General features: G+C 40.6%; 1 protein-coding gene across 1 annotated transcript; it reads left to right on the forward strand.

The window, feature by feature from the left end:
- Positions 1–7,128: 7,128 nt before the first annotated feature.
- On the forward strand, positions 7,129–7,932 carry LOC147972716 (uncharacterized). Its single transcript, XM_087523548.1, has 2 exons — positions 7,129–7,305; positions 7,385–7,932. Exons 1-2 carry the CDS (start codon positions 7,185–7,187, stop codon positions 7,930–7,932), a joined length of 669 nt encoding a protein of 222 aa, XP_087379674.1. The 5' UTR covers positions 7,129–7,184.
- The last annotated feature ends 7,307 nt before the right edge of the window (positions 7,933–15,239 follow it).

Raw genomic sequence — 15,239 nt, forward strand, 5'->3', positions numbered from 1 at the left:
CAATTTGAAGAAGAGAGTCTCCCACAAGCTTGGGGAGGCTTCTCCAATTACTTAATGCTTTGCCTGATCATCCTCTTAAGAAAAATGAAATACTTGGTATCTTTTATAATGGACTAATCGATGCCTCCAGAGATTACCTGGAAAGTTGTGCTGGTTCTGTTTTCAGGGAAAGAACACCGGATGAAGCTGAAATTCTATTGAATAATATGTTGACAAAGGAAAATAATTGGACACCTCCGGAGCCAATTCCTGAGCCTATTCCTAAACCAACTCCGAAGAAGAGGGGTATTCTATTTCTCAGTCTTGAAGATATGCAAGAGGCAAAGAAATCTATGAAAGAAAAGGGTATTAAAGCTAAAGGTGTTAAGAATTTACCTCCTATTGAAGAAATACATGGTCTTAATTTACCGCCTGTTGAAGAATCATATAATCCAAATCCTTTACCTATTGAAGAAACTCATGGTCTTGATAACCCGACACAGGTAGTAAAGGTAAATTCTCTCTATAGATATGATAAAGCTGTAATCCCATTTACTAAAATTGCTAGCCCATGCTTAGATGAGTTTGATAAATTTATGGCTAAGCAAGAAGATTTTAATGCTTATTTTGGTGGAAAATTAAAATACAATTCAAATATGCTTGGACACTTGGGTGATTATATGGCTAATGTCAAAGGTGAACTTAAACTTATTAGTAAACGTTCTTCTATGGTTACCACTCAAGTAGAACAAGTACTTAAAGCTCAAAATGATTTGCTCAATGAATTGAATAATAAGAATAATGATAATGTTGTTAGAGTTATGACTAGAGGTGGTAGAATGACTCAGGAACATTTGTATCCTGAAGGCCATCCTAAGAGAATTGAGCAAGATTCTCAGAGAAATAATTTAGATGCACCTACTTCTTCTAAAAAGAAGAAAAAGAAAAATGATAGGACTTTGCATGCTTCTAGTGATCCTATTGTTGAAACACCTGAGAATCCAAATGATATTTCTATTTCTGATGCTGAAACACAACCTGGTAATGAAACTGAAACTAGTGATAATGTCAATAATAAAGTTCATGATGATGCTCAACCTAGTAATGATAATGATATAGAAATTGAACCTGCTGTTGATCTTGATAACCCACAATCAAAGAATCAACGTTATGATAAGAAAGACTTCGTTGCTAGGAAACACGGTAAAGAAAGAGAGTCTTGGGTTCAGAAACCCATGCCCTTTCCTCCCAAACCATCCAAGCAAAAGGATGACGAGGATTTTGAGCGCTTTGCTGAAATGATTAGACCTATCTTTTTGCGTATGCGATTAACTGATATGCTCAAAACAAATCCTTATGCTAAGTACAAGAAAGATATTATTACAAATAAAAAGCTGAAATTTCCACCATGCTTGCTAATCATACTTTTAAGGGTCGAATACCAAAGAAACTTGGAAATCCAGGAGTACCCACTATACCATGCTCCATTAAAAGAAACTATGCTAAAACTGCTTTATGTGATCTTGGAGCCGGTGTTAGTGTTATGCCTCTCTCTTTATATCGTAGACTTGATTTGAATAAGTTGACACCTACTGAAATATCTTTGCAAATGGCTGATAAATCAACTGCTATACCTGTCGGTATTTGTGAGGATGTGCCTGTTGTAGTTGCAAATGTTACTATTTTAACGGACTTTGTTATTCTTGATATTCTCGAGGACGATAGTATGCCTATTATTCTTGGAAGACCCTTTTTGAATACTGCAGGGGCTGTTATTGATTGCACTAAAGGCAATGTCACTTTTCATGTTAATGGTAATGAGCACACGGTACACTTTCCGAGGAAACAACCTCAAGTTCATAGTATCAACTCTATTGGAAAAATTCCATCGATTATATTTGGAGGTTTTGAATTTCCTCTTCCTACTGTCAAGAAGAAATATGATATTCTTATTATTGGGGATGTGCATATCCCCGTTGAGGTAACATAGTGTTATTTGAAATTTCTCCGGTTCCATATTATTCGGAATGAGTTCGTTAAAAAGACTTGATCAACCTTGTTAGTGGATTCCTTTTGATGACCTTGAGATGGATGAAACTAGAAGGCACAACCTTCTGTACCCCACTTTTACTTTCTGTTTTTTATATTAAATAAAATAAAAATAAATATTTGTCTTTCTGTTATCTGATTATTCGTGCAATATAAAAATACCTCGAAAATAAAAGTTCTCCAAATGCCCTGAAAATTAAATATGATTTTTTAGAATATTTGAGAATTTATGGAACTGAGAACACACCAGGGGGGCCAACCACCTGCCCATGAGGGTGGAGGGCACGCCTACCCCTCTAGGGAGCGCCCCCCTACCTCGTGGGCCCATGGTGGCCCTCCTTCACTTATCCTTTCACCCATACACTCCTTCTTCCTCCCCCAAACACGAATAACCAGCTCAAACCCGAGTCCAAGCTCGTTTTGCTGCCAATTTCGATCTCCTTGCTCAAAGCACCTCTCACAAAACTGCTTGGGGAGATTGTTCCTTGGTATGTGATTCCTCCCATTGGTCCAATTAGTTTTTGTTCTAGTGCTTTATTCATTGCAAATTTTTGCTGCTTAGGTGATCCCGTTCTTGAGCTTGCATGTCAAATTTATATGGTCAAAAGTAGTTTTGATGCATGATATAGGCCCTAGGCACTTGTAGGAGTAGTTACTATCAATATTATTGAGTTCGGTTTACTTTTATTTTGAAGTTACTAAAAAAATTCAGAATTTTTCAGAGGAAGAAAAATGCTTAGGAAAATGTTCCAAGGTGGTTCTTCAAGGAAGCAAGGACTCAGGCTTGCAATGCGTGATGGTGATGAAGAGCCACCAAGAGACGCTCCAGTGCGTCCTTGTGAGTGGCCTTCTGAAAATTTTATGGATTGAGCGGGAATAAAAGAAGAATTCAACGCATATTTGCGTAATGCTGATCTCGTGAGCTTCGAGGAAGAGAAGTGTAGTCAGTATCATAATCTCACTAGTTCCTTTGTGAGGAGGTTTGAATTTTCAACTTCACGTAATTCTCTAACTGTCCTGTTTGGTCTTTATGATAAATCTTATACCATGGACTTAGAGGATTTTACCACTGCATGCAAACTTCCACAATGGGGTAGTATAAGGGATCCTCGCAAATATGAATTTAGAGATTTTCTTACTAGCATAACTGTGGGAGAATCTAGAGATATTACGCAAGCTACCATATGGAGCATTCACTTTCCTGCTATACATTATTTTGCTCTCTTCATAGGTAGATGCATAAATGGTAAAGATGAGGCATGTCACATGTGTGTTCCTGACCTCAGTATTCTTAGGAGTGCTGTGATAGGAGACAAATCTTATAATTTGGGAGCCATTGTTGCACGTAGGTTGCATCTTAATAGATTTAATGGAGATTTCTTTGGTGGAATTTATGCAACCCGCGTAGCTAATTTTCCTGGTATAGATGTACGCGAAGATGATATTGAATTACCTCCTGCCTATCTAGATTTTAATGCTATGGTTCACCACCAGTTAGTCGAGAGGAATGAATCACCTCTCCAGTATCGACTAATCTTTGACAGACGTCGTGCTGTCCGTATTACTCTCCCTACTCCTGCTTTCTTTGATTATTAGGCAAGAGGAGGATATACTATTACCAGAGAGGAGACAGATGAGTACGAGAGGAGAGAGGAGGCCGCTCGTCGCCACGCTGCAGCTCAGCAGACGATAGCTTCTGCATCACAGTACGACCCCAACTATTATTATGGATATCCGCCAGGCCAGCCGTGGCCATAGACCAACTTAGGCCAAAAGCCTAAGCTTGGGGGAGTACGTATTACTCATCGAAATTACATTTATGCTCACACACTCATTGCTAGATGTCGGTGCTCGTACTTTTTCATTGTATCATCCATGCTAGTTTATTTTCCTTTTTTATGCTTTCTTCTTCTGTGTTTAATAAACCTTAAGAAAAACCAAAAAAATTAGTTGTATCTTTTAATTAGTTTACTTTCCATGCTTGTAGAAGTAATTAAAAAGAAAACCCAAAAATATTTTATGTTCTTCTTTTGCTTGTTGGGAGCTTTCCCGTGTAAATAGTTTTATTTCTTTTCTTTTCTTTGGGGGTTGATAGGATAAGACCATAATTAAATTGTTAAAGAGGCTCTTATATGCATTATCATTGATCTGACAAAAGAGCCCATATTGCCTTGTCTTCTCCTGTTTATTGAATGCCTGTAGATTTCAGCTTAGTCCAATGCACGTGCACTATTATTATTATTCATATCATTCGGTCGTGCAAGTGAAGGGCAATTATGATGATATATGATGGATTGGCTGAGATGAGAAAAGCTGGTATGAACTCGACCTCTTTTGTTTTTATAAATATGATTAGTTCATCGTTCCTGATTCAGCCTATTATGAATAAACATGTTTGCAATGACAACTAGAGATCATAGTTTCTTGTGCCATGCTTGATTAGCTATGAGTTATAATGGTTTCCCTTGCATGCCAACATGCTATTAAAATGGTTATGATGTGGTATGATAGAGTGGTATCCTCCTCTGAATGATTTAAGTGACTTGACATGGCACATGTGCACGCATGTAGTTGAAATAAAATCAACATAGCCTTCACGATATTTATGTTCATGGTGGATTATATCCTACTCATGCTTGCATTCGGTGTTGATTAATTTTAATGCATGTTCATAACTGTTGTTGCTCTCTAGCTGGTCGCTTCCCAGTCTTTTGCTAGCCTTCATCTGTACTAAGCGGGAATACTGCTTGTGCATCCAATCCCTTAAACCCCAAAGTCATTCCACATGAGGCCACTATACCTACCTATATACGGTATCTACCTGCCATTCCAAGTAAATTTGTATGTGCCAAATTCTAAAACTTCAAATAAATATCCCGTTTTGTATGCTCGAATAGCTCATGTATCAACTAGGGCTGTCTGTACCTTCCATGTTAGGCGGGTTATTCTCAAGAGGAGTGGACTCCGCTCCTCACTCACGAGATAAATGGCTGGTCACCGGGATGCCCAGTCCCATGCTTTATGCAAACTAAATCAAAATAATTGTAAACAAAACTCCTCCTGGGACTCTTGTTAGTTGGAGGCGCTCGTTGTTTCGAGAAAGCCATGGATTGATGCTTGTGGTGGAAGGGGGAGTATAAACTTTACCATTCTGTTTGGGAACCGCCTATATAATGTGTGTAGCATGGAAGATATCGCCATCTCTTGGTTGTTATGTTGACAATGAAAGTATACCACTCAAAATATTATTCACCTCTGTTTCAAAACCGAGCTCTGGCACCTCTGCAAATCCCTGCTTCCCTCTGTGAAGGGCCTATCTATTTACTTTTAGGCCTCCTTTGGTTCACAGGATTTTTATAGGATTTTTGTAGGATAGGATATTTGTAGGAAATAATCCTTTGGAGGCCTTTGGTTCACAGGAATGTCATCCTATTTCTGTACAGGATATCTTCCTTTCCTTCACATTTCGCAGGAACAGAAAAAAGAGGTCCAACCTAATGGAAAACTTCCTGGCGCGAACGACGCGCGCGGCGGCAACTATTCCCTCCCTTTTTTCGCTCGGTCGCTTCGCTCACCCGCGCACAAATAGAGAGAGGGAGGGGAAAAGAAGCAAAATCGACATGTCCAGCCGCCTCTCCTCTCCTCACACAGAACGGCGCAGCTCCCACCTTGAAGACCGACCGGCAGGGAGGATGGCGGCAGACGGCCGCGCGACGTGACCCCATCCAGGCGGCGGGCAGGAACCACCGGCAAGCTGGAGCATCTACCGTCGACCAGGTAGCCACCAAGCTCCAGCGGCATCCATCTGCCGCAAGTCTCTTCAGGTACGAATCTTTCCTTCTCTACTGATTTTTAGATCTGGTGCTAATTAATGGAGAAATAGTCCTGTCCATCTTGCCGGTGTGAGATGCCCCTAGAAATCCCCCGTATCATGAGTCTCTAGTCCAACCCAATCCCTAGATTATTTAGGAAAGGGCCCAACAAAAATTAGACGCGCAGTCCTAATTTAATTGCTCAGTTTGCAAGCTTAGAGTCCTAATCTAATAGCACAGATGTATAGTTGGTGCCGTCCATCACGGGAGCAGTTCCTGCGTTCCCTACTTGTACTCTTGTAACTCTGACCAGGCAATATAATAGACTGTGGCTTGACTCATCTCTCAGCTCTCCCTAGTCCCATTATATGTCTTAAAACTTAATTTCTTTTATTACATAACAGTACATATTTTACAATCTCACTAGTCCCACTAATAATACAATCCAGTTTCTTCAGATGGATGATCAAGGCAGGATGATAGACTTTGGTATTCAAGGCCATGAGTTCAGTCAAAGGACTGCAATACCTTGTCCAAATATTGGTCACCATCAGGACAATGGTACAATTTCTCTTATTCTTATTCAATTTAATATGGTGAAATTTAATCATGGAAACACAATTGCATAATGTTCAATATATTCAAGGACTTGATGACCTGGAGTTTACTCAAAGAGCTACAGGACATCAAACAAATATTGGTCAGGACAATGGTATTGATTCTCTTATTCTTGGTTAAGTTAATTTGGTGAAATTAATACGGAAGCACAATTGCATAATATTTTGTGTATTCCAGGACTTGATGACTTGGAGTTCAGTCAGAGGATCATAGGACGCCGTCCTAATTTTGGTACGCTGCAGCATTGTGATGACCTTGACTTTGACCAAAGGAGTGCAAGGCAGCATGAGGATAGTGGTACAAGATCTCTTAATCTCAGTCTTGTTAATGTGGTGAATTACTGAAATTTAATCATGGAAGCACAATTGCATATTATGTAATATAGCTCTTTGCTTTGCAGTTTCAAAGTCCAAAAAGAGTCTTCCTAGAGCCAAGTGGAGTCACCAAATGAAGCTATATCTTATTCAACAGCTGAAAGATTTTAACGTCCCAGGTTATAGAACTCAGAATGCATGGAGTAAAGAGGCATGGAATAAGATTGTGGATAACATAAACAAAAAGTTTGGCTTGTCACTAGATGTTACCAAAGTGAAACAAAAGAACAGGATCTGAAGAAAGACTTCCGTGGTGTGAAAGATTTGGCAGCTGAGAGTGGCTCTGAAGAAAGACTTCCGCGCTGTGAAAGATTTGGCAGCTGAGAGTGGCTTTGGTTGGGACCGCATCGGAATGAAAGTTGTTGCCCCAGATGCCGTATGGGAATCATTTGCGGAGTGTCGTAACAAGGATGCACTCATATGGAGAGACAAACACTTTCCATATTATGATGATTTATTTGCATTGCATGAAGGTAAGTTATAATATTGCATGGAGAGACAAGCACTTTCTGTGTTGTAAACATGTTCTCACTAGTTTTTAATTATCTCCAGGACGGTATGCTGAAGGAAGGAATAGGCGTGGCATGGACTATTATGCAAACAGGGATAAAGAACCATCACAAACCAATTTTGCAGAATCACAAGGGACCAATGATTATGATGGATCACCCTCACCTAATATAAATGTTGCTGATTTTCCCATTGAAGAAGAAGGTGAGAAAGACACTTCTGATTTTCCCGAGCAGCAATGCCCATCAAGGCGCTCCACACAAATGAATTCTCAGTTTGTGAAAACACCGGAAATCTGTGGAGCAAGACCCACAAAGAGGCAGAAAAATAGTGATTTTGAAGAGAAGTACTTGAAGCTCAAGAAAGAAGAAATTGAACAGTTTGCAGCTATTGAGGAGAAGAAGCTTGAGGATCCCTATAGCATCAGTAGGTGTGTCACAACACTTGAACGTCTACCTGGTCTACAAATGGCTGATATGGTGATGGCTGCTGATATCTTCAAAAGTAAGGAGAATAGAGAGCTTTTCCTATCGTTTTCTACTGACGAACCAAGGTTAGCCTGGCTCAAAAGGCAGATTGGGCATATCTAAACATATTACTTGCAGGCTGCTAGGTAGTATTTTGGCATAGCACTTAAGATGCGTGGAGTCTTTTGTTGGACGCAAACAAAGTGCGTGGCTAGCTAGGTTGTATTTTGGTAGAATTACTTGAAGTAGAAAGCTGAACTAGGGAGTAGACGTACGTGGCTGGGCAATATTTTGGTAGAACTACTTGCTGCAGAAAATGAAAGAGCAAGCATGTAGTAGTTGCAGAAAATGAACATGGCATCTAGTACTTTGCTTTAATTACAATTTCGACATGCCATAATCTTGGTTTGCAATACATTTTCTTGTCATACATTTGTTTGCACTACACGTTACAATGCATATATCAAGCTCTTCTTGCAATATAGTCCTCCCACAGTTTATCTGCTATATAATCCCGTAGGTGGTTTCCTGCTTCTCTTGTGTTATTGAATGCTCCAACATCACTAGTATAGTTTTCATCTCCCATGGGCACGTCCACAATTAGATGTGGGTCAATATCTGGAGTGTCATTGTTGAGCCATGATACATCTCCATCATGAAGCCGAATGAAATTATGTAGGACACAACATGCCATTGATATGTCAACCTGTTTGCTGGGAGAATAGTGTGTAGCAACTTTTAGAACTGGAAATCTCTTTTTCACTATGCCAATAATTCTCTCTATATGATTCCGTAATTGTGCGTGGCGAAGGTTGAATAGTTCTCTACGATTCCTCGGCCTTTGACGTACTTGTGCTTGTTCTTGCAAATGGTATCTAGTTCCACGGTATGGGGCAAGAAACTATGGTGTGTTTGCATATCCCGCATCTACAAGATAATATTTACCATGAGGTACCTGAAATCCATGGTTAAGTGCAGCTTGGAGAACCCTTGCATCCGAGGCTGATCCTTCCCAGCCAGGATGCACATGCACAAACCTCAAATCAAAGTCACATGCAACCATAACATTTTGTGTGATTGTTTGCTTTCTATTTCGATATGGCTCTTGTTCATGTGGTGAGATAGTCATTGGAATATGTGTGCCATCAATAGCACCAATGCAATTCTGTATTCATATTATATCATGAGATATTATTTTGAATAAAACTTCAAACAACCATATTACATTTACCAATACAAAGTCAGAAATATATGAAAATGTATGCTTACATTGAAGTAGGGATGGAAATGTGATCTCCTCAAGACTGGATGTGGTCGAAGAGAAGGTGGGCGTATATAGATGCTTGCAAGCTTTGTAATTGCCTATAGTACATCTCCAAAGTGTCGACTGATGGTTTGCCCACTGTGCTAGAACCTATCCTGCAAGGTTTCATTACTGGCATTTTTTGCAACTGCATATAAAAATATCGCAACCTTTTCTTCCAAGGAGACTATTGTTGAATCTTCAAGTATTTCATTCTCACGCAGCTTCTCAACCAGAGCATGAAAGATGTAAGCCTCCATTCTGAAATGCCTTTTGCATAAGCTTTCATGCCCATTTAAGATTTCTTGGACATAAGCAGCTCCTGTAAGACTAGATGTATGCTTTGGTTTTCTCTCTCTTCCTTCTTCCATGGTAGGGAAGACAAATAACATGAATTCATCCTCCATCTGTGACCTCCTGTGATAGCTTGGATCCATTGAAATGTGTGTAAATCAGCAAGAAATGCTGAAAATATTTGTATGTTCTATCAGTGAGATGTGGATCAGCAAAGAAAATATCAAGCTAAATCATATTGTCAATGCATATGTACTAACCTCTTGTTTATGTTATCCTGGTTGTTGTTGATGACCATGCTAGAAGCTGGTGGCGGGGTTCCTTCTTTGGTTAGCTAACCATAAACTAAAGATGAGATTTGTGTGTATTCTGAAGATGAGATGTGTGTGTTTTGACCTCCACAACAAGATGATATATAGGGAGAGAAGGCTTGTACAACCATGTAACGGCTAGTTGCTTGAGAGCAACTAACGGCTAGTTGCTTTAAATTAAAATATTATTTCTTTATGTTTCCTATGTGTGTTCCTACCCTGTGAACGAAAGGGCATTTAATTTCCTATTCCTATGATCTGAGCAGCCACAGGATTGGAAATGCATACACCTCATTTCCTATACGTTTCCCATTCCTATAAAATTCCTATCCTTTGAACCAAAGGAAGCCTTATGCTGAGTCATCATCCTCTTATTAAAAAGCACCAGTTGGAGAGCACCGCTGTCATTTGCATTCATTACTGTTAGTTTACATTGAGTATGACTTGACTGGATCTCTTTTACCATGAATTACAATGTCTAGTCAGTCCTTGGTCTTTAAAGGTGCTCTGCATTTATGTTTTGCGGTCTCAGAAAGGGCTAGTGAGATACCATCTTGTTATATCATATTATGATTGTTTTGAGAAAGTGTTGTCATTCGAGATTTATTATTATGCCTCGCTAGTTGATTATGCCATTGATATGAGTAAAGTTGAGACCTATGCGTTATTGCAAATGTGGTTAGCTATAATCTTTGCTCAAAACTTGAATGCTAGCTTTACATATTTACAACAACAAGAGCAAATAGAGTTTGTAAAAGTTTTTCTTTATCACTTTCAGTTTGTCAACTGAATTGCTTAAGGACAAGCAAAGGTTTAAGCTTGGGGGAGTTGATCCGTCCCCAATGTATCTACTTTTCGAAACACTTTTGCCCTTATTTTGGACTCTAACATGCATGATTTGAATGGAACTAACCCGGACTAACGCTGTTTTCACAAGAATTACCATGGTGTTATTTATGTGCAGGAGCAAACGTTCTCGGAATGACCTGAAACTTCACAGAGACACTTTTCAGAAAATAAGAAAAATACCTGCCAAAGATGAAGGCCAGGGGGGCCACCACCTTACCACGAGGGTGGGGGGCGCGCCTGCCCCCCTAGGGCGCATCCCCTACCTCGTGGGCCCCCTGTTGCCTCTCCGACTCCAACTCCACCTCCATATATTGAGTTTCGGGGAGAAAAAAACCAGGGAGAAGAAATCATCGCGTTTTACGATACGGAGCCGCCGCCAAGCCCTAAAACCTCTCGGGAGGGCTGGTCTAGAGTCCGTTCGGGGCTCCGGAGAGGGGAATCCGTCGCCATCGTCATCATCAACCATCCTCCATCACCAATTTCATGATGATCACCGCCGTGCATGAGTAATTCCATCGTAGGCTTGCTGGACGGTGATGGGTTGGATGGGATCTATCATGTAATCGAGTTAGTTTTGTTAGGGTTTGATCCCTAGTGTCCACTATGTTCTGAGATTGATGTTGCTATGACTTTGCTATGCTTAATGCTTGTCACTAGGGCCTGAGTGCCATGATTTCAGATCTGAACCTATTATGTTTTCATCAATATATGAGTGTTCTTGATCCTATCTTGCAAGTCTATAGTCACCTATTATGTGTTATGATCCGTTAACCCCGAAGTGACAATAATCGGGATACTTACCGGTGATGACCGTAGTTTGAGGAGTTCATGTATTCACTATGTGTCAATGCTTTGTTCTGGTTCTCTATTAAAAGGATACCTTAATATCCCTTAGTTTCCGTAAGGATCCCGCTGCCACGGGAGGGTAGGACAAAAGATGCCATGCAAGTTCTTTTCCATAAGCACGTATGACTATGTTAAGAATACATGCCTACATTATATCAATGAACTGGAGCTAGTTCTGTGTCACCCTAGGTTATGACTGTTACATGATGAACCGCATCCGGCATAATTCTCCATCACCGATCCATTGCCTACGAGCTTTCCATATATTGTTCTTCGCTTATTTACTTTTCCATTGCTATTGCTATCATCACTACAAAATACCAAAAATATTACTTTTACTACTGTTACCTTTTGCTACCCTTATCACCACTATCATATTACTTTGTTACTAAACACTTTGCTGCAGATATTAAGTTTCCAGGTGTGGTTGAATTGACAACTCAGCTACTAATACTTGAGAATATTCTTTGGCTCCCCTTATGACGAATCAATAAATTTGGGATGAATACTCGACCCTCGAAAACTGTTGCGATCCCCTATACTTGTGGGTTATCATGGAGTCTTAGTCATCTTGCCCATGAGGCATGGTTCGCAAGCATCAAAATAATTCATAATTAAGTGATTCCAAAAGCCCATCATCATGGAGTTTCTTCATGCGCTTTACACCAATATGACCTAAACGGCGGTGCCACAAATAAGTTGCACTATCATTATTAACTTTGCATCTTTTGCTTCAATATTATGAATATGTGTATCACTACGATCGAGATCCAACGAACCATTTTCATTGGGTGTATGACCATAGAAGGTTTTATTCATGTAAACAGAACAACAATTATTCTCTAACTTAAATGAATAACCGTTTTGCAATACACATGATCAAATCATATTCATGCTCAACGCAAACATCAAATAACATTTATTTAGGTTTAACACTAATCCCGAAAGTATAGGGAGTGTGCGATGATGATCATATCAATCTTGGAACCACTTCCAACACACAACGTCACTTCACCCTTAACTAGTCCCTGTTCATTCTGCAACTCCCGTTTCGAGTTACTACTCTTAGCAACTGAGCCAATATCAAATACCGAGGGGTTGCTATAAACACTAGTAAAGTACACATCAATAACATTTATATCAAATATAGCATTTTTCACTTTGCCATCCTTCTTATCCGCCAAATACTTGTGGCAGTTCCGCTTCCAGTGACCAGTCCCTTTGCAGTAGAAGCACTTAGTCTTAGGCTTAGGTCCAGACTTGGGCTTCTTCACTTGAGCAGCAACTTGCTTGCCGTTCTTCTTGAAGTTCCCTTTCTTTCCCTTTGGCCTTTTCTTGAAACTAGTGGTCTTGTTAATCATCAACACTTGATGCTCTTTCTTGATTTCTACCTTCATCGATTTCATCATCATGAAAATCTCGGGAATCGTTTTCGTCATCCCTTGCATACTATAGTTCATCACGAAGTTCTACTAACTTGGTGATGGTGACTAGAGAATTCTGTCAATCACTATTTTATCTAGAAGATTAACTCCCACTTGATTCAAGCGATTGTAGTACCCAGACAATAGGAACACATGCTCCCTGCTTGAGCTATTCTCCTCCATCTTTTAGCAATAGAACTTGTTGGAGACTTCATATCTCTCAACTCGGGTATTTGCTTGAAATATTAACTTCAACTCCTGGAACATCTCATATGATCCATGACGTTCAAAACGTCCTTGAAGTCCCGATTCTAAGCTGTTAAGCATGGTGCACTAAACTATCAAGTAGTCATCATATTCAGCTAGCCAAACGTTCATGACGTCTGCATCTGCTCCTGCAATAGGTCTGTCACCTATCGGTGCATCAAGGACATAATTCTTCTATGCAACAATGAGGATAATCCTCAGATCACGGATCCAATCCGCATCATTGCTACAAACATTTTTCAACTTAGTTTTCTCTAGGAACATATCAAAAATAAAACAGAGTATCTAAACGCGAGCTATTGATCTACAACATAGATATGCTAATTAATACTACCAGGACTAAGTTCATGATAAATTAAAGTTCAATTAATCATATTACTTAAGAACTCCCACTTAGATAGACATCCCTCTAATCATCTAAGTGATCACGTGATCCAAATCAACTAAACCATAACCGATCATCACGTGAAATGGAGTAGTTTTCAATGGTGAACATCACTATGTTGATCATATCTACTATATGATTCACGCTCGACTTTTCAGTCTCAGTGTTCCGGGGCCATATCTACATATGCTAGGCTCGTCAAGCTTAACCTGGGTATTCTGCGTGTGCAAAACTGGCTTGCACCCGTTGTAGATGGACGTAGAGCTTATCACACCTGATCATCATGTGGTGTCTGGGCACGACGAACTTTGGCAACGGTGCATACTCAGGGAGAACACTTTTATCTTGAAATTTAGTGAGATATCATCTTATAATGCTACCGTCAATCAAAGAAAAATAAGATGCATAAAAGATAAACATCACAAGCAATCAATATAAGTGATATGATATGGCCATCATCATCTTGTGCTTGTGATCTTCATCTCCGAAGCACCGTCATGATCACCATTGTCACCGGGGCGACACCTTGATCTCCATCGTAGCATCGTTGTCGTCTCGCCAACTATTGCTTGTACTACTATCGCTACCGCTTAGTGATAAAGTAAAGCAATTACAGGGCGATTGCATTGCATACAATAAAATGACAACCATATGGCTCCTGCCAGTTGCCGATAACTCGGTTACAAAACATGATCATCTCATACAATAAAATATAGCATCATGTCTTGACCATATCACATCACAACATGCCCTGCAAGAACAAGTTAGACGTCCTCTACTTTGTTGTTGCAAGTTTTACGTGGCTGCTACAGGCTGAGCAAGAACCGTTCTTATCTACGCATCAAAACCACAACGATAGTTTGTCAAGTTAATGTTGTTTTAACCTTCTCAAGGACCGGGCGTAGCCACACTCGGTTCAACTAAAGTTGGAGAAACTGACACCCGCCAGCCACCTGTGTGCAAAGCAAGTCGGTAGAACCAGTCTCGCGTAAGCGTACGCGTAATGTCGGCCCAGGCCGCTTCATCCAACAATACCGCCGAACCATGCAAAGTATGACATGCTGGTAAGCAGTATGACTTGTATCGCCCACAACTCACTTGTGTTCTACTCGTGCATATAACATCAACGCATAAAACCTGGCTCAGATGCCACTGTTGGGGAACGTGGTAATTTCAAAAAATTCCTACACACACATAGGATCATGGTGATGCATAGTAACGAGAGGGGAGTGTGTGTCTACGTACCCTCGTAGACCGAATGCGGAAGCATTAGCACAACGCGGTTGATGTAGTCATACATCTTCACGATCTGACCGATCCAAGTACCGAACGCACGGCACCTCCGAGTTTTGCACACGTTCAACTCGATGATGTCCCGCGAGCTCTGATCCGGCAAAGCTTCATAGGAGATTTTTGTCAGCACGACGGCGTGGTGACAGTGATGATGATGCTACCGACGCAGGGCTTAGCCTAAGCACCGCTACGATATGATCGAGGTGGATTATGATGGAGGGGGGCACCACATGCGGCTAAGAGATCAATGATCAATTGTTGTCACTCCAAGGGGTGCCCCCTGGCCACGTATATAAAGGAGTGGAGGAGGGGGAGAGGGCCGACCCCTATGGCGCGCCCTGGAGGAGTCCTACTCCCACTGGGAGTAGGATTCCTCCCCTTCCAAGTAGTAGGAGTAGGAGACAAGGAAGGGGAAGAGGGAAGAGAAGGAAGGAGGGGGCGCCGCCCCTCCCCCTAGT

The sequence above is a fragment of the Triticum urartu genome, chromosome 5A (genome assembly GCF_056163025.1).
Source record: "Triticum urartu cultivar PI428250 chromosome 5A, HENAU_Tu73, whole genome shotgun sequence".
Classification (NCBI taxonomy): domain Eukaryota; kingdom Viridiplantae; phylum Streptophyta; class Magnoliopsida; order Poales; family Poaceae; genus Triticum; species Triticum urartu.

Bases quoted from the DNA above. Each gene is read 5' to 3' on its own strand.
- LOC147972716 (XM_087523548.1), top strand. From the start codon at position 7,185: ATGAAAGTTGTTGCCCCAGATGCCGTATGGGAATCATTTGCGGAGTGT. The intron at 7,306-7,384 runs GTAAGTTATAAT...AATTATCTCCAG, and splicing joins TTTATTTGCATTGCATGAAG to GACGGTATGCTGAAGGAAGG.